Source organism: Lagenorhynchus albirostris, chromosome 1 (genome assembly GCF_949774975.1).
Source record: "Lagenorhynchus albirostris chromosome 1, mLagAlb1.1, whole genome shotgun sequence".
NCBI lineage: Eukaryota > Metazoa > Chordata > Mammalia > Artiodactyla > Delphinidae > Lagenorhynchus > Lagenorhynchus albirostris.
This window is the reverse complement of record NC_083095.1, coordinates 77,090,834-77,114,386: the sequence shown is the minus strand read 5'-3', so window position 1 is coordinate 77,114,386 and position 23,553 is coordinate 77,090,834. Positions and strand designations below refer to the sequence as shown.

The window sequence follows — 23,553 nt, the reverse complement described above, 5'->3', positions numbered from 1 at the left end:
GAAACACTCATCTGAGTGGCAAAAAGATGAGCTACCAGTCCCTGAACAATGAGTTGGATGCCATCATCCAAACAAGGGGGTTACGCTACGTGGCATAAACATAACGACCCCAGGCTGAATCTGCTCTCCTACTCAAATCTAATACTCTCTCCACTTACCTCTTCATTTCCTACTCAGAGGGTTTATTCTATTAACTTGGAAGACAATTCATCACTTTATGATACTTAGTTTGGTGCAGACATTCAAAAATACAGGCAGATGAGAAAAAAGAAAGGCACAACTCAACAGCAACATAAAAGCTGGGGAGAAGAAGAAATTCAAAGCCAACTGTCTGAAAATATTACTTTCACTTTATTTCTGTTTCTCATAGCTTCATCCTCTAAATTTTTTTTAACCTGGCAACTTTTTTGAGGTAATTGTAAATTCAGATAGTTATAAGAAATAATACAGCAAGATCTCCTACACGGTTGGCCCCGATGATAACATTTTGCACAACTATAGTATAATATCCCAACCAGGAATTGACATTTGACATAGATAGAATCCACTAATCTTATTCAGATTTCCTGTTTTATTTGCACTCACTTTTACGTGTGTGTATATAAGAATTTGTGTGTCCACCACCACAATCAAGATATTGATCGGTACCAGCACTGCAAGGATCCTTCGTGTTGCCCTTTCATGAGCACATCCACCTCCCACCCACTCCCCATCCGTAACTCCTGAAAACCAGAAGTCTAGCCACCATTTTTCCTTTGAATTCTTATGCCGCACGCTGGTAGGGAATAGCCCTCTATACAACCAGCTCTGGTCCATTTCCTGTTACTACTCTCAGGCTTCACACTGCTGTGCGTTGCTCAACGGAGTCAATCTAAAACAGCTGGTCAAAGAAGGGATGAGTGTCTCCCCTTGCTGACAGAGAAGACTGTCCAAAACCAACAAAGAAAGTATCGGTACTCAGACACATATGGCTACAATATGTGCCTACCCACTAATATGTACGTTCTTGAGTATAAAAGGAAAAAAGAATGTATATTCTAGAAACTTTGTAAACCTTTGTATAAACTTCAGTACTAATTCCTATGAAATCAAAGAAAACACTTCTGTTTCTCAGCCTACCCAATTTAGAGGGGCATAGTTTAGCATTTTTCATTCCTATAAAGCCTTTTACCTTTCAACCAGGACTGAAGTCTTTCTACATCAGTACATGGAAATCCAGATTTCCATTTAAAGAAATGTCACTTTTTCCTTGCCAACCATTGGACACACTGTCCTTTACCTGGATTTAAAATCCAAAGAACAAACGATGAATTTCTAGTTATTAAAATGCTATTTAAAAAGGAACATAAATGCCTATGCAACTTTCATAGCACTAAGCAGCCCGCACGCAACTGGAATTCATACCTGCAGAGCTGAGGAGAACGCTGAAATCTGTCCCCCTCTGTGATTCTCCACTTTCATTATCGACCTCTTTTTCAGTATCTTGATATCGATCCCAGTTAGAAACTATCTTCCTTTTAGAATAATTTCCCTGTTCTTCATTCTCTTCTCCATAGGTCTCTGCATCACTGTCATCTTCGACCTGCAATCATTAGAGACAAATCGATAAGCAGGCAGTGGAAATCTTAACCTTAGTAGCCTTAGCAGTAAAAATTTTTAAAAACAAATGAAAACAAAAAAATAGTACATAGATATCACGATAAAGAGCACATCTTATAAACCAAGCTTTATGCAAGTATTAAATAATATTTCAAGAGAACCCCACTATATCAGAATGTACTTTCAGTGTAAACTCTTCATTTAGCCGTGAAAAGGAAATCTGATGAGATCCTACCTAAAATCTGTGTAACTGAATCACTGAAGTCTACCCCCAATGTAATCCTATTTCAAGAGTTGTTTCTTCTTACTGAAATAGTCAAGGCTGTAAGAGTCTTAAATTCAAAAGACTTTAGGACGGAAATTAGTTCTTCCAGTTTACAGATTTTACAAACACATTCCGTAAGTATATTTTATAAGCTTTAAATGGGAACCTACTCAGATGCATTCCAGAGAACAGTTTCCAGACTTGGGCATTAAAATGTTAAGACAGCATGCAGAAAAATGCAGAATGTGAGAAATTACAAAAGATAAAGGGTCTAGTTTCTTCAACAAATTGCAAGGAAAAAAAAAATGATGGGGGAGGAGGGAGAAACCTATAGATTAAAAGAGGTTAATAACACACCATTGTAAAGCAATTATACTCCAATAAAAATGTTTTAAAAAAAAGCTTAGGGCTTCCCTGGTGGCGCAGTGGTTGAGAATCTGCCTGCCAATGCAGGGGACACGGGTTCGAGCCCCAGTCTGGGAAGATCCCACATGCCGCGGAGCAACTGGGCCCGTGAGCCACAATTACTGAGCCTGCACATCTGGAGCCTGTGCTCCGCAACAAGAGAGGCGGTGATAGTGAGAGGCCCGCGCACCGCGATGAAGAGTGGCCCCCGCTTGCCACAACTAGAGAAAGCCCTCGCACAAAAACGAAGACCCAACACAGCGATAAATAAATAAATAAAGCAAACTGTCAACAAGTAAAAATAAATAAACACTAAAAAAAAAGCTTAATGGACACGTAACCATTGTAATGTTGGGAACTTATTTGTACTCTGATTCAAACACTATAACTAGAGAAACTCACTTATAAAACTATTGAAGAAATGTGAACAAGACATTTTCTTATATTAAGGAAATATTGTTATTTTATTTACTTATTGTTTGGTGTGATACCATTTTTTTTAATGTATTTATCTTTTAGAAATAAATATTGAACTATTTATGGATGCAAAGATATGACATGTGGGTTTGCTTCAAAATAATAGGTGGAGAGGAATTGTGGGTAGAGATGAAATAAATGGCATAATTGATCATTTCTGAAGCTGGATGATGAGTACATGGAAATTCATTATATTATTCTATTTTAATATGTGTTTGAAATTTTCCATAATAAAAGATTAAATTTTAGGGGCTTCCCTGGTGGCGCAGTGGTTGAGAGTCCGCCTGCCGATGCAGGGGACAGGGGTTCGTGCCCCGGTCCGGGAGGATCCCACATGCCGCAGAGCGGCTGGGCCCGTGAGCCATGGTCGCTGAGTCTGCGCGTCCGGAGCCTGTGCTCCGCAACGGGAGAGGCCACAGCAGTGAGAGGCCCGCGTACCGAAAAAAAAAAAAAAGATTAAATTTTTAAAAAGCTGTATATAGAATCTAAAGATACAATTCAAAGGAGTATCCCAAAGATTATAAAATCCCTACCAAGAAAAGAATTTGTGAAATATATTAAAATAATCCATCTGTACAGGATGAGTTACACTTTTTTAAAGTAAGTTTTTATTAACACAAACAGGCATGTACATTGCAGAAAATTAGGAGGGAAAAACAAGTAAAAATATTAAAACTCCACATTCCCATCACCTGGGAGTACCACTACTAACACCTTAAGTGTATATACTTCCAGATCTTTTACTATGTAAATATTTATATACACTTTTCCTTGGTCACCAGAGTTATTCTCCACTTCTGCATTTCAGTAAATTTCATTTCACGTAACATCCAGACTATTTCCAAATTTCCCTAACTGACCAAAAAAATTTCCTTTACAGTTGGTTTGTCTAAGCCAGTATCCAATTCAAGATCATGCGTTGCATCTCAGTGCTTGTCCCTTAAGTCTCTTTGAATCTAGTACAACCTCTATTTTTATGACATTGATTTACTGAAGAGACCAGTACAGGTAGAATGCAAAAGGACCCATCTTCTGTCTGGCTGCTTCCTTGTGGTGTTAGTATATTAGTTTACAGGAAATAGTGGATAAAACATTTTTTTTAATCTAAACACCCAATAGAGTCAGGGATTTTTTGGCTAAAATACATCACAGATGGTGCTCTGAACCTTATGTTACATCACATCAAATGACAGATGATAAATGGCTAAGCCAACATAAGTAAAGCTAAGATTAACCAATGAATTTGCATGATGAAGCCTGATCCACCCACTGTATGGGTATGTTTTCCCTGTTACATCTAGGAAATTGTCTGTGTAGTGTTATTTTGGTCCACTACAAATTTCTAGTTCCCCAATCAACCATTCACGTAACAAATTTAACAGCAGTCAACAGTCCTCACCTGAATCAAATTTCATAAGTTTTCATGAAACAATGGAGTAACTGACCTTTCACAATCACTTTCAGCACTCAAATATCATCATAAACCTCCTTGACAGCACACAAAAAAATGGCAATTCACATTATATTCTAGAAATTGCAGACACTGCCTGAAACCTAGAGGTTTCCTACCATTCCTGCAAGTTTCTCAGAACCATAAGATGCTGGCAGATTAAAGGTATGTGACTGAATGATATCTGCTATATAAATAACAAATACCAGGAACATTCTAAAGAAAATAGCTTCCCAACTGATGAGAATTTGGGGAATAGAACTACAGCTGAAAAATACTTGCAGGGTTTAATTTGAGAAAATCCAATATTCTTTTGCTGACCCACTGGGTAAACAGAGTTCAGAGAGTCTTCTCCAGTTAGTAAAAAACTTTGAACACAGATATAGCCATAGCAAAAATGTAACCCTGAGCAAAATAATTAGCTTGATGTGAAAGGATTATGATCTGAAACACCCGAGGAAGTATTAACACAGAAATAACCACTGAAATGGAAGACTGGAGACCTAGATAGAATTAATGACCCTGCCATCACCTCATTTAATATTTACAGAGTGTTTATAATAGGCTGGGCCTCACACAGCTGAATGACTCACTAATTCCCAAATTAGAAGAATCACTGAACAAGATCTCATTACCTCCACCCAACAGTGGAGACAAGAAAAGTCGTCATTAGCCTCCATCACAAGAGGGTAGTAAAAGTAATAAAGTTTAGAATACATTTGATGTAACTTAGAGAAAGGTGTATCTTAAAAACTCCTACAGATTTTATGTTTGGTTCATCTGGCAAAAATCTGGGACAAAAAATAAAATATGCATAGCCCCATGATGGAGAGAAAGAACAGAACAAATAAGAAAATACTGATGAAAGCAATGTGAAAACTAAATAGGAAGGCATCATTATTATGTTAACCTCATCATTATGAAATAAGTCTGGTGTATACTGTGAACTATAAGTCACTGATGAAAGAAATCAACAGTACAAATAAATGGAAAGCTAGTTCATGTTTACAGATTAGAAGAATTAATAGTTAAAATGTCCATACTACCCAAAGCAATCTACAGATTCAGTGCAATCCCTATCAAAATTCCAATGGCATTTTTCACAGAAATAGGACAAACAATCCTAAAATTCGTAAGGGAACACAAAAGACCCCAAATAGCCAAAGCAATCTTGAAAAAGAAGAACAAAGCTAGAGGCATAACACTTCCTGATTTCAAACTATATTACAAAGCTATACCAATTAAAACAGTATGGTATTGGCATAAAAACAGACACATAGCTCAATGGAACAGTATAGAGAGCCCAGAAATAATCCCATGCATATATGGTCAAGTAATTTATGACAAAGGAGCTAAGAATATACAATGGGGAAAAAAACAATCTCTTCTTTAAATGGTGATGGGAAAACTGGAGAGCCACATTCAAAGGAATGAAACTGGGCCCTTATCTTACCCCATACACAAAAATTAACTCAAAATGGATTAAAGACTTGAATGTAATACCTGAAACCATAAAACTCCTGGAAGAAACATAGGTGATAAATTCCTTGACATAGGTCTTGGGAATGAGGTTTTGGATTCGACAACAAAAGTAAAAATAAACAAGTGGGACTACATCAAACTAAAAAGCTTCTGTACAGCAAGGGAAACTACCAACAAAATGAAAAGGCAACCTACAGAATGGGAGAAATATTTGCAAATCATATCTGATACAGCCTCTCTTCCAATAACTGATTTTAAAAGCAACTGTACAAAACAATATGTGCACAGTTATATTTCTATACGTTATAGACCCAACAATACATTTGCCAATAACAGCAAAAAGGATGTGAGTGGGAGCAAAACTGTATTAGTCTAAGGAAATAATAACTCTATATGGGGAATACACAAAAACAAATGAAAAAGACTAGAAATAGGAAATAAGAAGGCTCTTGTAACAAAAGCCATAAATATATACTTACTCTTCTTTCTTCTCTCATATTCTTTAAAAGATGTAAAATTATATAAGGCAATAATTATAACAATGTGTTACTGGTTTTGTAACATGGATGTAATATGTATAACAACAATGCCACAAGAAGGGGAAATGGGGACTAGAATGTATTGGAGTAATGTTTCTATACCTCATTGGAATTAACTTATCTGATGCAGATTCTAATAAATTAAAAGGTATATGGTAAGCCCTAGAGCAACCATTAAGGAAATAACTACAAAAAAGTGAAAAAAATCATTCAAGGAATTAAAATGTTACATTGGAAGTATTCACTTGGTGCAAAAGAAAGCAGTAAAGGAGGAACAGAGGAATGATATACATGAGACATGTGGAAAACAAAGTAAAATGCAGATACAAATATCCAACTGTATCAATAATAACATGAAATATGAATAGATTAAATGAAACAATTCAATCAAAAAGGCAGAGACTAGGAGAATAGATTTTTTAAAATCCAACTATATGCTGTCTACACTAGACATGTTAGATTCAAAGATAAAAATATCATTAAAATGAAGTAAGAGGATGGAAAAAGATATTCTACGCAAAACAGTTCGCCAAAGAGATCTAGAGTGGCTACACAAATATGAGACAAAATAGACTTCAAGGCAAAACTGTCATAAGAGACAAAAAAGGACACTATACAAGGAGAAAAGGGGTCAATCTATCAGAAAGATGATAAATGTAAACACTTAAACATATGTTCCTAAAGATAGAACCCCATAATATATGAAGCAAAAACTGACAGAATTGAAGGGAAAAATAGTTCAACAATATTTGGAAACTTCAACACCTCATTTTTGATCATGGCTAGAGCAACTAGACAAAAGGTACCAATACACACAGCAGAACAAATAAAAATGTTTACTCACTGAAGCTGTAGCCCTATTTAACTTACGACAATAATTTACATTAACTTGCAATCAGCTTAATTTAACTGGCCAGCCTATGAACATCATGTTTGGGCAACATTATTTTTTAAATATCCTCTTACCTTTTCTTTCAAAAAAGCAACAGTCTTTAAAGATTATGTTTATCATTAAGAGCTTGCAGATAAGCCAGTAAAATCTGGGAAGTTACTAATACATAACAGCTAGACAACAGATCCTATTTAAAGCCTTTTATACTCAGGAACCTAGCTTTTGAAGGTCCCTGTTCTACTTTCTTCTGGAGTAAATGGGTGTAGAAAAAGCTTTCCTGCTTTGAACCTAATAAGGAGGTTGAAAATAGTCAATCACACATTTTTCAACAAACTTGTATGTTTCTCACAAAATGTAATTATACCACAGAAGCGAACAGGTGGGATAGAAAAATATGAAAGAACACTTTTAAGGAAACCCTCCTACAGAAAGTAACTGGAAACTGATTTCAGTAATTAAGTAATAATGTCAAATATATCCAACCAAAAATGTTACACTGTGTATAATTTGAAAATTATATTAATTCATCCTACTATAAAATTTTTAAATGTTATCAAGCTTTAAAATATATCATTAGTTAATAATCTAGTTGCCAACTTTTATATTTTTAACCCTATTAAGGTTATTTTTTTCTCACATAATCATTTGGACCCTAAGCAGCAACTGATACGTCACTATTTTTTATTGAAGTGTAGTTGATTTACAATGTTGTGTTAGTTTCAGATGTACAGCAAAGTGATTTAGTTACACCTACATATTTATCTACTTTTTTCAGATTCTTTTCCCTGATAGGTTATTACAAAATACTGAGTATAGTTCCCTGTGCTATACAGTAGGTCCTTGTTGGGCATCACTATTTTTTTGAATTATGCTTTTAATAAAAAAAAATTCACACGCCATCATGGTTAAAGAGTTCAATGACAGCTTTCGGTATTAGAAAAGTGTGCTAGCAAAAATAACTTTTATATATCATTTCAAGAAGCTAAATTTTAATAAATGATTGAATTAAAAATATAGTATATACCTAGTATACAGGTATACTAAGAAGGACATTTCCATTTGTCATTGTGTATTAAATAAAATACACATTACAGCATGATCATACTTGAAAAAATTAGTAAATGCAATATATGGCATATATATATAAATTATCTATCCCAGAACAACGTACGGAGTATTTGAGCTCCAAAATACTGTGGCCATTAAGAATGGGAAAAAAAGTGATCCAGACTGTATTCACATTCAATTTGTATTCAATTTGCTTGTTTCTCTAGCAAGAGAATGATATACAGCCTCTTTTCTTGTCCCTCTTTGTGATCAGTATACGGGAAAGAAGAGAGGGTGGAGGCATCTGAGAACAGAGAAAATGGTAACCCAACCCTCAAACCAGCTGTTCAGTGACACTTCTCCACAGGCCCCCTCACTCACCCCAGTCCTTATATCTTTCTTTCTCAAGTCTTTCTTTCTCACCTGTGTTATTGTTTCAGCACATTGCCTAAAAACAGGAGGCACAGAAAGCCAATTACCATTTGCTGGCAGCCCACCTAAGACCTTGAGAGTTTACTGCTTCCATGATTTAAGGGCAGTCTGGGAAATTAGACTGCAGTAACTTTCATTGGGCCAACTGGTGATTTTATTTTTTTTCAAATTTTAAAATAGTAGCTTTATTGATGTATAATTCACATACCATGCAATTCACCCATTTAGCGTATGTAATTCAATAGTCTTTAGTATATTCACAACATTGTGTAACAATCACCACAATCAATTTTAGGACATTTTCATTACCCCAAAAAGTCTGTACCCATTAACAGTCACTCTCCATTTTCTAGAAAGCTCTAGAAAACCACTAATATACTTTCTGTCGCTACAGATGTGCTTATTCTGGACATTTCCTATAAATGAAATCACTTCTATGGCTGAATTCTTTCACTTAGCATAATGTTCTCAAGGCTCGTCCACGTTGTAGTGTGTGTCAGTACTTCATTCCTTTTACTGTTGAATAATATTCCATTGTATGTATAGACCACATTTTATTTATCCATTCGTTCCAACTGGTGATTTTAAACTCTACTTCGTGTTTGTCCTTTTATAGAGTCCTTATGGAAAGGAGGGCGGGAGTGGCAATAGAACGAATCAGTTTCGCTTTATCTGCTTTACATCTTGAGCTCCATGTAAGAATTCAGGCTTAAAAAAGGTTTAAAAACTACCAAATTAATCCACCTTGTAAGTCCCAACTCCCAGGTAAAATTCTACGAAGTAACATCAACAATTTTTCCGGTAGAGAAGGCACTAAATGCAACTATAAGGAAGACAATTTGCTTCTTGCTGTGGTTATGCTCTAAGTCACACAAATTAACCAGAAAAGCAACTAAGAGGCCTTCAAGTAAGAACCCTGCTTTACCAAAACATTTGACTGAAAGGTTTTACATACACAAAAATAATCAACCTTCGTATAAAGAGTGCATGTAGACCAAGCATCCCTGGGTAAAGCTCAGTGTACAAAACATATTCCCCTCTATCACAGCCATTGACAGTTTACTCTTCCTAAGAAGGCAAATGGTACTTCAGGTGCACCTGCCTCTGTCCCATCGTCCCAGGGATTACACTGCATGGGCTTAACACTGGAAATCAGATTTTCTTTTTCTTAGATCGAAGCAGAGTGATGTACAGTATTATAAAATTTAAGGTGTACAACACAGTGATTCACAATTTTTAAAGGCTATATCCATTTATAGTTATTATAAAATATTGGCTATATTCCCCGTGCTGTATAACATATCCTTGTTTGTAGCTTATTTATTTAATACACAGTGGTTTGTACCTCTTAAACCCCTACCTCTATCTTGCCCCTCTCCTCTTCCCCCTCCCCACTAGTTCGTTCTCTATAGGCCAGATTTTCTTTCAACTCTGTCTCAGTTAAATTTTCATCTCACTTCTCTACCAGCACAGGGTTGGTTTCCTTAGTTACTGAGGTTTTAATGTCATCACCTTTCATTTTCAAGAAAAATCACAGACCACTAAATAGCTGTTGTTTATCTGGCCAACTTTAAGACACTCCCCAAACCCTCAAAACACCAGAGAGAATGTAATTAAATTAGTAATTATCAAGCTAAAGGGAACCTGGGTAGCCCTGGTCCACCCTCTGCCCTCAAGCAAGATCATGTAGAAATCACATTGGGCCAGTCTACCTGGGTCTATGATTATGTTCTCTACCTAAATTAATCATATTTCTTCCTTCATAATGACAAAGTTCTCATTCCTTAATCATTATCACTGATTGTTCGACATCTCTTAAATTCCCCATGACCATTTTTCGTGGTTATAATCAAAATGGACTTGGTAGATGTGGTTTGACCACTGCCACCCTCTCCCCACCGGAAATTTTGAAAATAAAAATTAAAATAGTCATCTTCAGAGTTCCATACCAAGACACATTTTTTCTTTAACTACAAGCCTAAGTGGCACTTTCCTTTCCCTCTGTCTATCTTACAATATATCTGAAGAGGACTGCTTTTGTTCCTTGCACCACTCGTTTGCGAGTGTTCCTTCAACAAGCATTTCTTGAGTAGTTGCTGAGTGCCTAGCACCAGCTCAGGCACTGGGAATATAAAAAACAAGACAAGGTCCCTAGCCTTAAGAACCGCTGTTCTGTGGGGAAATCAGAGAAGCAAACATACACTTAAAGCAGTGTGATATGTGCTTTGAAAAAAAACCTAAGACGCTATGGGAGCAAGAGAGCATCAGAAATGGAGGAAGGACAGGGATGGGGGACGTTTGCAGGAACAGTCTTGCACTTCAGGGAAGGCAAGAAGGTTGAGGGAATGGTATACCTCGGCTCTAGCTGTGAACACATGGCCTCAGATTAGTCTAGTAAACGAAACAGCTGCTATCTCCTGCTGGAAGGCGGTCCTCAGGTTCAAGGAGAATTAGCAAAAAACATGCTTCTAACTATGGGATGAGAGCTGTTCAAAGCACAGCCCAGGGAGGTCAATCATGGGAAAGGGTAAAAAAGAAAAACATGTTTGAGGATTCGAGGAAGATGGTAGCAGTAGTAGCAGTTTTTTAGTCTTCCCAAATCTCCTCATAAAGTCCACACAGAACCACGAGGACAGAAAAATCAAAAATACACGGAAAACATCCACAAAAACCTAGGTGGCAAGGTACAGCCACAAAGTGACAGAGATGAACAGGGAGAAACCAATCACCAGCAGTCACAAGCCCCACATGTACCAGCACCTGTGAGAGGAAGCAAAGAGAGCAATGGAGCACCTAGGAGACCTGAGCATCCCAAAATAAACAACAGGTGCTCACCAGAAGAGGTCCGTGGAGAGCAGCGGCTAAGAATCTTGGGTCGTTTGTATTCCAGTAGTGGGTGTGTACAAGGCGTTCACAGGAAAGCCTGAAGGGGCTGAGTAAGCCAGGGCCTTATGAACTCTCAAAAGTAACAGGGCAAACAAAGCTTTGCAGGACAAGACTCCACTCTGGAGAAACTGCTGGATGTAGAGTCACAGTTGAGCAGAACAGGGGAGGGAGGGAGGGAGGGAAAAGAAGGTCCAGGTTTGGGGGTAGGGGTGGTGAGGACGCAGGGATATACCAGATGTGAGATGTCTATATATATATATATATATATATATATATTTTTTTTTTTTTTTTTTTTTTGCGGTACGCGGGCCTCTCACTGTTGTGGCCTCTCCCGTTGCGGAGCACAGGCTCCGGACGCACAGGCTCAGTGGCCAGGGCTCACGGGCCCAGCCGCTCCGCGGCATGTGGGATCCTCCCGGACCCATGTCCCCTGCATCGGCAGGCAGACTCTCAACCACTGCGCCACCAGGGAAGCCCAAGACGTCCATATTTTTACACTACAAAATAACAGAAGAGGGGGCTCCAGAGACATGAAATCTGAAAAGCCAACCTTAAGTGTGTCTCCCTTTTAAAAGTTCCGGAAACTGCTTTCACATGAAAATCAGGAACAACCGAGGATCATGATCAAATCCCATACAAAGTTGTTATTGTAAAGGACAAACATACTAAGGATAAGCGCATTTTTACAATAAATCCCACACAGCATCCAGAAGTGTTTTATCGTAATACAATTTCACTTGTTTTAAGTATGTAACTAGAAATTCTACCCTGAGTCTTTTGGGGCAAAGGATAAAAAAGAAGAGCTGTCCAGTCTCAGTGTTGATCAGAGATGTCAATACATGAAAAGAAAAAAAAAAAAAAAGTGAGGCGGAAAGAATCTGAGAACAGAGAAAAAAGGTAAAACAACCCATGGAAAAAAAAAAAAAAACAACCCATGAAGCTACTGTTCAGTGACTCGGCTCATGGGGCCCTTCATGCCATCCCTTTCCTTCTCCAGCTTATCTCTTTCTCATTGGTGTTATTTTGGTTCAGAGTCTGATAAAAATGAGGTATGAAAAACTGATTACCATTTGTTAGCAAAGTCAAGAAGCTGGGGCCATACCGCTCATCTCCATTCCTAGCTCCTCAGAGGCTCTGCACCTTTCCTTCAAACGATACACCCCAGATCTGAACAGTAACCACTATGTGAACACAAAATGGGGCGAAATTTTCTACTTCCTAGGTTCCTTATCAGAATGAAGTTCACAGCACTATCGGATCAGCACAACAGATTGTTTCAAAATTACCTAATAAACGTTATATTAAAGATAGCTTCTGAGATGGACTCTGATGGGTATCTGTCTCACACGGTCACATTTCCTTGTTACTTCCTTCTTTGCATGGGGCAGTCTCTTTGCTCACAAGCTTCCCCCTTTCTTTCATATTACACTTTAGTCAAAAGTTATCTCAAGCACTATTTATCTCCAGAGCTGCAAAATGAAACTGAATCTCTTCTAAAATATTTCTACCAGTTTTTGGTCCAGCTAACAAACTTTTCTCCATCAAACTTGTGAACCCCCTGTGAGCTAAACCCAAGTGTCTCTGGGTGCTTGGGCGCTAGAGTCCGGGAGAATGAAGAAACAGTTTAAATACTTAGTGAATACCCTCCTCTGGTGAGCACAGGTATTGAGACAAAAACAAGGCTTTTGTCTTCTTTACGTTCAGAGTTCTGAACGACTGTCTTGTAAATAATCTCTTGGGCTTATCAAAATATTGTGTATGATTTGCCAAGTGTCTCTTCACCAACTACGCACACACCCACCCATCCCAAATTCACCCACAGTCCACCTGTTAACAATTCATCACAGAGCCTAGAATGGAGTGCTACACTCTCCCTACGAAATGAGACAAAGTAACCGCCTCCACCTGCCTTTTAAACAGCATGGAGATCTCATCCTCGTTTCAGTAATGCTAAGCGGCTTCCTCAAAGAAGTTAGCTATTTTGAAACATTTATCACTTAATTTTTCATACAATGTCCCTGTTACCACGTAGCTATTAATTCTAATAAGATGCCAATTACCAAGGTAAGTGATTTCAGTAAGCCTTATTCAGAGATTCTGAAAGGATTGAAAACTGTTACCTGGCAACCATTTATTCCAGCAGCACTTAGAAGAAGCACAAAGTCATATACAGTTCTTTTGTATGCTGCTGTGCTTTATCCTGTGCACATAAGAGTCAATAAATTTATTTTTTTAATGAAGTCATCTACCCTTTTCCATGCCTCAAAACACGTTTTACTACTAGATAATGTCATTTTCTACCTTTAGAACAGAATTTCTTACCAATACCTTTACAAACTTGTTCCACAATAATCAACCCAAGGAGACAAATTGAAAATTTGGTTGAAATAACAGTATTTCTCTTAAAGGATCTTTGTAGATCATCTGGTTTAAGCCCCAAGGCTTTGGAGATGAGATGAGGTTCAGAAAAGAACTTGCCCAAGGTCTTACTGGCAGAGGCAGAATGACAATCTGCCTGAGATGCAATTTAGTGCTTTTGCAAATATGTCTCTTCACTGAGCAAAATCTTAGTGAAACAAATCATTCTAATGTTTTTAGTCTTTTAGTTTCTAAAGCTTTTGTGAAGGTCCTGCTCAAAACTCCTAACTACCAACAGAGAAAAATAATGAGACTGTTTAACGGGCAGAAGAGATGTAACCAGCCAGAGACTGATAGTTCAAGAATCATCTTCTGATGTGTGAAACTACCTTCCCTACATCAACGACATGAAGAAAAATATGCAATTAAACAGGGGAGTTGATGAGCTTTTGCAAAAATTGTCGAAAGTAAAATAGAAGATGATGTCAATGGGTGACAAACTGATAAAATGTGGAAAAAAGGAAACAATAAGCAAATAGGTGTGATTTACATCTTATACAATCTATATTAATTAAAGGACGAATGCTACCATCTGGTAGAACACACTTCACACCACCTCACAACTCAGTCAAGTGGACTGCACTTTCCTTAGTGACTGATCTAAGTTACAGCTGTGCAGCTAGAAACTTGTGGGCCTTCATACAAGTTCTGCACATCACCTCATTTAGATCCCTTGACTGAATTACAGACTTACTCTCCTTGTGGCAAAAACCTATAAGCTTAACCTATAAATTTAACCTCTGGGTCAAATTTCTGAAGACAACAGCTACCCTTTTTAGCTGTTCTCTCTTTAAAGACAAGGGCTAAACCCAGGCCTTACCCAGTGAAAGCTGTTGAATTTGCCATTTCACATGGAAGAACAAACGGACCTAAGAGAATTCTCTTCCTGTTAAGTCCCTACCTTACGTGATGTGGGGCAGCCCATGCACACACTGACCGAATAAGGAGGAATGAATCACTCGACCAATCATTGGAAAAGTGTTTCTTTGTGCATGTATTTTATCTGACACATAATTTAACGTATGCTTCCACGGTCTCTCGCTTTCTACCATTTGAAGTGCCTCTTTTGAATTTATCCCCCTATTCAGTTCTTCCCCGATGAATGGAATCTGTACAAAATGCATATCATTTCTCTTTTGTGGGCTGGCTGATTTTTTAACACTAAAATCTTTTATCTTCAAGAGCACTTACACATGACAATATTAGTCTGAAGAGAAAAGGACTGGGACGCTCGGAGCACTCCCGTCAGTCGGCTCCCTTAACGTCCATAAAAATCGGATGACAACTTCTACAAACATCGTATTTAGAGATTTCAAGGGCAAATATTTTGTAGATGGCATTGTTTGCAATGAAGACAAACGCCTGCGTTAAACGCAAGGCTTACGTTTGCCCCATAATGCGTGACATTTGCAAGGAGCTCAAGCCGCCACGCTCTTCTTTTCGGGCTGAACTTCCTTCTCTGTTCCTCTGGCATCAACAGAATGACATCATGGCTACATGTCAGCAAAAACTCTTTCCTTCCCATCCGCACCACTTTAACCAAAATTGAGAAATGAGAAAAAGAAAATGCACTTTCCGGAGGCAGAAAGGTTCGCAAGACAATTTCCCCTGTGAAAGGACAGAATACTATAATCAGCATTTCCCTTCTGCAGCTCTCTTCAAGTGTGACCTTTAGGAAGCTCTTCCAACATTAGGGAGGAAAAAACTTTAATTAAAAGAAAGGGCAGCAAAGACACATAAGGAAGGGAGAGAGCTTTTCGCCTTGCATTAAAGAAAGGTGGATTTTCTCAAAGCCCTCAATCCACAAGGACAAAACGCAAATCCCAGGACCAGGATTTGAAGTGCACACAAGCCAAGGGCCTTGAAGCTGGGCCACGGAACAGCGAGCCTGAATAATCGCGTGTCGGTAAAACTCCCTTGGAGTTAGCAGTACTGACGTGACGTGTGCCTCATCTTCTGTGTAAGCGTGAGACTATCTCCGCTTCATAGAAATGTAAAGCAACACTTAATTCCACCTTCTCTAGATCCCCACCCACAGTGTCCAAATACTCTTTTGTGGAGGAAGCACAAATTAAACTCGTAGTATTGCTTTCCTCTAACACGGCAGCCTGTGAGTTTAAAATCGTAATCGAAACTCTCAAGAGGAATAAATATGAAAAAGCTACTGCCTATTAGAACGTGAGCTCTAGGCTTGGCAGAAGGAAAATGCTGTATCTTCCCATAATATGCTCAGCACAAAAAGTGTCCCCAAATAGTGTCCCCACTGGGATGTCTAAAAAGGCAACACACTGACTAGATTAAAGAAACTCGAAATTCAAAGCCCTTCCCTGAGAGTAACACACTGTCATTATCACAATTTTGACAAGAGGAGAAGAAAAGAAAATGTCTGGAGTGTGACTTGTCATTAAGATAGCACAGGGAGATCAGTGACCACGTAGAGGGGTGAGATAGGGAGGGTGGGAGGGAGATGCAAGAGAAAGGGGATATGGGGATATAGGTATAGGTACAGCTGATTCACTTTGTGATACAGCAGAAACTAACACACCATTGTAAAGCAATTATACTGCAATAAAGATGTTAGGGAAAAAAAAAAGTTCTGAACGGGCTACCTCAGAGACAACCCTAGAGGACAGAAGCAACAGGAAGAAGGCCCTGGGTCTGTCCCAAAGAAAATGTCACAATCACCAGCAAGATAAACCTTGCTTCCTTCTGCACACAATCCCGAGACCAGCCTTCAGGCATTATTCACAGCAATTCAGTGCACTAAACGTTAAAAAGAAAAAGGGAAATTCCTCTCATTGTTTCTAATGGTCCTGAAGCCACTCAAAAAGCAGTAAGATCCAGAGTGGTAGATTTCGTTAGCTGAGGCACACAATTCACTTAAAAAGACATCACGGGTTTACAAGTCTACTCAACAGACACGCTCTTCTCTCACCACTGAAGAGGGCTGATGACTTACCTCAAAGCCAAAGTATATCACGTGAAAAATAATAGCCCTCTTGGTCTGGAATACTTACCTTTTTAGGATCTGCTAAAAATTATAACTAGACAGTCCCCAATAATTATTTTCTTTTATGAATTTCCATATAGTAAAATACAAAGTACTGTGAGCTTAGACAAATGGAATCAATATAACCACCACCACGATCAAGATACAGAACAATCCCATCATCCCAAAGTTTCCCTTCATACCACCCTCCAAGTTTCTTTCACTTAACCGAGTACATTAGTGGCAGATCCATCCATGTTGTTTTGAGTAACAGTGGTTCATTCCTCTTTACTGCCAAGTTGTAGACCATTGCATGGATAGCTTGTGTCTCCATTCACCAGTTAAAGGATCTTTGGGTTGTTTCTGGCTTTTGGCAATTATGAAAAAAATGCTGCTATAAACATTCATGTACAGAAAGTTTTCATTTCCCTGGGGTAAGTAAATACATACCTAAGAGTGGGACTGCAGGGTCATATGAAAAGCGTACGTTTAATTTGATAATAAAGTGCTAGGATGTGGTACTGTCAGGGTGTTTTTTAAGCCATTCTAATAGACATAAAGTGGTTTCTCATTGTGGTTTTACTTTGGATTTCCCTAATAACAAATGACGTTGACCACCTTGTGCTATTTGCCATCAATATATCTTCTTGGGTAAACCATCTGTTTAAAAATGGGGAAAAGATTTAAACAAATTGTTGACTTTCATACTGAGTTTTGAGAGCTCTGTGTATTTTCTGGCTACCGGTCCTTTGTTGGATATGTGATTTGAAAATATTTTCTCCCAAGTCTGTGGCTTGTCTTTTTTTAATAGAATTTATTCTTTATAGCAATTTTAGGTTCACAGCAAAATTACATGGAAGGTACAGCAATTTCCCATATATTCCTATGTCGCTTTTTTTTTTTCCTCAACAGTGTCCTTCCCAAAGCATAAGTTTTTATTTTTCAGGAAGTCCAACTTAGCAATTGTTTTCTTTGCGGATCATCCTTTTGGTGCTATACCTAAGAAATGTTTGCCTAATCCGAGGTCACGAACATTTCCTCCTACGGTTTCTTCTAAAAGAAGAATAGCTATCCTTCCATTCATGTCAAGATACTTTAACTCATGGAGGGAGCAGACTTATAATAACTGCTTTGAAGTCTCTGGCTCAGAATTCCATTATCTGGGCCATCTTGGGGTTGGCCTTTATTGATTGTCTTTTGCCTCAAGAATCGGTCACATTTTGCTGGTATACTGTGACATTTTAGATGTAGAATAACATTGTGAATACGAAGTTGTTTAGACTCTGGATCCCATTAAAAATCCTCGGGAGAATGTTACGGTTTTGTTTGTTCCATTTTATCAGGCAACCAATCTGGTTAGATCCAGACAGTAAGTTCTGTCTCATCTCCTGTGGGCAACAGTTCCCATGTCACTTCTCAAGGCTTTTGCTACACTGCTACTTCCAGTCTGTCTCCCCGATGTGCAGCTCAGGGTGAGCCCCTGCCTTTGGACATTTCACACACAGAGAGGATCCCCTTCCAGCTCTTTCCTCTCTAGGATTCTCCCAATCCTCTGGCCCAAAGGTCGGGTTTCTCTTAGAGTTCTAGCCGCCCACATTGCCCCTCAGAGGGCAAAGCTGAAAGGGGGAAAAAAAAGAAAGGGGAAAAAAAAAAGAAAGAGGAAAAAAAAAAAAACGGGGGCTTCCCTGGTGGCGCAGTGGTTGAGAGTCCTCCTGTCGATGCAGGGGACATGGGTTCGTGCCCCGGTCCGGCAAGATCCCACATGCCACGGAGCGGCTGGGCCCGTGAGCCATGGCTGCTGAGCCTGCGCGTCCGGAGCCTGTGCTCCGCAACGGGAGAGGCCACAGCAGTGAGAGGCCCGCGTAGCGCAAAAAAAAACAAAAACAAAAACAACGGGCATTTTCCCATACTCTTTTGACTGCAGGAACCCATTTTCCTTGTCCTCTGGCCAGAAAAACAGACTTCTACACGTTTTAGCTGCTAGCACCACCAGCCAGCCTGACTCTCCAAAGAGTCTGATGCTCCCCGACCCCGGCGCTCATCCCATGATTCAAAAGAAGGAGGGGACCCCCCCCCACCCCATACTCCCCAACTTGCATTTTCCTAGTCTTCTGGTCAGAAAGATGGACTTTCTCTTGGTTTTTAGCTACCTCCGCGCCATGGCTGCAGCTCTGCTGAGAGCCTGCCTTTGGTTCAAGGCCAGAGAGAAAAGGAAAACGATGAGAAACTCGCCTCCCTGGTCCCCATACAGGTCGCTTACCCGGGTTTTCACTCCCTTCACCACCTGCCAGCTTTTCCTTGCTTTTCTGAGTCCTCGGGCAATCTGTCCATGGTGTTGAGCTGCACTCAGCAGAAGAAACAGGCCGTAGTGGGCCAACTCCACCTTGGTCGTGTCTGCCCAGTGACTCCACCGTGGTTTGCTGAGGCAGCATCTCTCTCAGCCTCTCGGATTATGAGAGCTTCCACACACCTGAGTTGAGGGCCAGCCCATTTCTCACCTTCCATTTGATGGTATCGCCATTTTATTGACTCTTATAAAACCGTGATATTCGTGCACATTTCTTATTCTCCTCTTAGGTGTCACAATTTATCTAATACCCTCAAAAAAAAAAAAAAAGAAAGAAAACCAAAACTTCCTGACCTCTGGAACACTCTCCTCTTCTAGTCCCCACTCTGTAAGCCTCACCTCTTACCTTCCCTGCCACTCAGGCTGGGTTTAAGAGGCCAGGAGGGTGGGTAATTATTCATTGTAAACAGCTGCTCATCAGGTATATTGCTAGAGACTAAAGAAAAGTAATCTACACACATTCCCCGTTAAGGGCGTTGAAAGACAAAACACCTGTTGGAAGCGGACAGCTGCTTATTTCTTTGGCAGAGGCATTTAAACTCCTTCTGGCTCTTTTCACAGATGGCAAAATAGAGGACTATAATGCAGAGAGGAGCCCAGACAGTGGAGTTGGTTTCAGAGTTACTACAGCTACACCCAGCCTCCCTTCACTACTTTCAGTTGTAACAGGAAAAGCATAAAGCTGCTAACAAAAAATAAATGTGAATATTTCCAGAATATTCTAATGCCATGCTTAAACACAAAACCCACTCTTTGCTCACATAACAATTATCTATTGAGAGCCTATACTATGCCAGGCACTGTTTGGTGTGCATGGAACATTCCCTGCCCTCCTGGAGCTGACATTCTACTGTAGGAGTCAACCAACCAACAGATAAATAGATAGACAGTGTTTGAATAAATATATGCATAAAACACTGTGCTTTCAGGTAGTGACAAATAAAACCCTACAAATATAAAGCAGGGTAATGGCTTGGAGAAGGATGAGGGCACTATTTTATACAGAATCATCAGTGAAACATCTTCAGACAGAACATTTAAGCAGAGAACCAGAAAAATGAGGGAGGAGGCCATGCTGGGATCTGGGGCAGAAAGGCAGAACATTCCAGGCCCTCAGGAGAGAACAATCCTGCCACATTCAAAAATCAGAAGTAAAGGGCTTCCCTGGTGGCGCAGTGGTTGAGAGTCCGCCTGCCGATGCAGGGGACATGGGTTTGTGCCCCGGTCCGGGAGGATCCCACATGCCGCGGAGCGGCTGGGCCCGTGAGCCATGGCCTCTGGGCCTGTGCGACCGGAGCCTGTGCTCCGCAATGGGAGAGGCCACAGCGGTGAGGGGCCCGTGTACCGCAAAAAAAAAAAAAAATCAGAAGTAAAGCCAGTATCCCGGCTACACTGCATTGAACCTGGAGGAAAGAGTGAAGGAATGAGGCCTAAGAGGCTCACAGGAGTCAGAGAAGAGCATTACAGGGCAGGGTAAGGAATTCAGATTTTATTCTAAATGTGATGGGAAGGCAGATCCATAAAGACATGAAAAGTGCAAGGTATAATCTGATCATCTCTCAGTCCTAACCAGAAAAATTACTTTCAAACTCAGAGCTAAATCTAACGTTCAAATCCACTTCATGGTCAGTCTTCACAGATCAAGAAGCCAATACAAAGTCAAATCACAAAGTTAAAGATGAATAAAGCATAATTAACTCACCCCCCAAAAACACATTATTTATATTTCATAAGTAATATTCTCAAATGCCAAATTATTCCTTTTCTACTAAAAAACAAAACTGACATCATGGCTTTTTGTTAATAACAATATATCAATATTGGTTCGTTAATTGTAACAAATGTTCCATGCTAATGTGAGATGTTAGTAACGGGAAAAACTGGGTATGGGATCTATGGGGACTCTCTATACTAGTCTCTCAATTTCTCTGTAAATCTAAACTCTTCTAAAAAGTCTATAAAGTCTATTTTAAAACTATATATATAGATATAGTCATATATAGTTATCTAGAGGTAATATATAGTTATACAGAGATATATAACATCTCCATATATTGATAAATATATAAAATCTCAGGGCAGGATATAATATGCTCTGACACCACATACCAACAAAAGCAATCACCTTATCCTACTGCTATGAGTTATTTCAGTTGATACAACAATGAAACTGAAAATTAGCTTCAAATCAACTAAGCAGTTAAGATTGCAGATATTTCACTTTTTTTGAACAAGCACTGTCCATACTCTACCTACCTCTTAAGTATATGGACATGTTTAGAAAATATGTTAGGCATGCTTACCTCTTTAAATAAGTTCACGATAGCAATAGCAAATAATTACTATTATGGGGGAAATGGAGCCGGTAATAAGAATAAAGTAAACCCTAGGCAGATTTTTAAGTCAAACAAAAGGGCAAATGTTATATCCCAGAGCCTAAAGTACTCCAGAAGTCTGAAACAATGGCCCAGATGTAGGCGAAGTACAGGTGTGACAAACCTTATTTAGCTCAAACACTTGGGGGATGCGGGGGTTATGTGAATATTTTAGAGGGGAAAAAACAAATGTGTTTATTATCGACCGCAGAACAGACGAGGTTTGTTTCTCAAAAGAGGACATAGGTTTAAACAGTTGAAAAATAGACCATGAATCTTCCAATAAAAGACAGGCTGAAACACAAGAGCTCCAATAATTTTCCAAGCAAAGTTTTCTCATACTTTATTAAATATATCACTTTCTGCCTGTGATAGGCAGAAGAATTGTTCCCCAAAGATGCCCACATCCTAATCCCCTGAATCTGTGAATGTTAGGGTACACTGCAAAAGGGAATTAAGGTTGCTAATTAGTCGACTTTAAAGCAGGGAGACTGCCCTGGATTATACAGGTGGGCCCACTGTAATCACAAGAATCCTTACAAATGGAAGAGGGAGGCAGAAAAAAGGAGAGAAAGGAAAAGAGATGTGATCACAGAAGTAAAGTGAGACAGACCCTACGTTGCTACCTTCGAAAACAGAGGAAGAAGCCAAGGGCCAACGAACGTTGGCCGCCTCTAGAAACTGGAAACATTCTCCCTGGAGCCTCCAGAAAGGAATGCAGCCCTGCAGACACCTTGATTTTAGCCCAGTGAAACCCATGTTGGGATTCCAGAACCATAAGATAATCAATTTGTATTGTCTTAAACCACTAAGCTTTACGGCAAGTTGTTACAGCTACAATAAAAAAAAAAACAAATACGCCTCCTCTAAAAAGAACTCCCCTGCTTCGAGGAGAGAAGCCCTTTTTAACCCGGTATCAGGGGGCGTCTTTACCACAGACGAGTGAAAGGGGGAAAAAAATGTGTCATTCGCATGTGAAGTCAACAATCACAAATAAGAAAATCCAAAGATCAGTAACTAAAAGAATTGATATATGTAAGCTACAACAAAAAGCAGACTGGGCTATTCACGTCAGTAACAGTCTGAGTGGTTCTTAGTTTGCATTAAATTTCCCATCAGTTTCTTAATCTATTTCATCTGAAGTCTTCACATTACCCACTATAAAAAATACCTATTTATTTATGGTTAGAAAGTTAGCCATCTGTATTAGCCAGACAGACTGCCCAAACAAATTACCACAGACCGTGTGGCTTAAACAACAGAGATTTACTTCTCAGTTCTGAAGGCTAGAAAGTCCAAGATCAAGGTGCCAGCAGACGATGTCTAGTGAGGACCGGCTCTAACTTGCAGATGGCTGCCTTCTCACTGTATCCTCACATGTCAAGGAGAGGGGGCTCTGGTCTCTCTGCCTTTCCCGACAAGAGCACCAGGTCTATCAGATTAGGGCCCCGCCCTTATGACCTCATTTAACATTTATCACCTCCTCACAAGCCCTATCTCCAAATACAGTCATCTGGGAATTAAGGCCTCAACATAGGAATTTGGGGGGAAACAGAAACATTCACTTCATAACATCATCAGTAATCATTATTTAGGTCAGAAAACAAAAAAGAAAGATATTTTGCCCAGAGAATATTCATTAGGGAAAACTATTAAGTCATATAAATTACCATAAACAAAAAGGAAAAAACTGGGAGTATAAAGCACTTCCAAATAGCATATTAATATACAACTTATATGAGTATGCTAATGAATATATATGTGTAGATACAGAGAGGGGCACATGCCGGTTGTGGGTGTTGACAGAACACAGACGGTCAGCTCCTGCACTAAAAAAGAAAGGTGCCCCTTTAATTTGTTCTTTTAAAATAAATGTGTATTTAAAGATATACCGGCTTTGGTAGTGGAGAAGTACAATGGCTGTGGCACCAAAAGTCACTATATATATAT

The 23,553-nt window shown here is 39.2% G+C and overlaps 1 protein-coding gene across 1 annotated transcript in view; it reads right to left on the bottom strand.

Moving 5' to 3' along the window:
• AVEN (apoptosis and caspase activation inhibitor) overlaps positions 1-23,553 on the bottom strand; it is a 193,093-nt gene that overhangs the window by 152,708 nt on the left and 16,832 nt on the right. Inside the window, exon 2 of the mRNA XM_060146934.1 lies at positions 1,405-1,582. Coding sequence (XP_060002917.1) covers positions 1,405-1,582 — 178 coding nt within the window. The remainder of the gene's footprint in view (positions 1-1,404; positions 1,583-23,553) is intronic.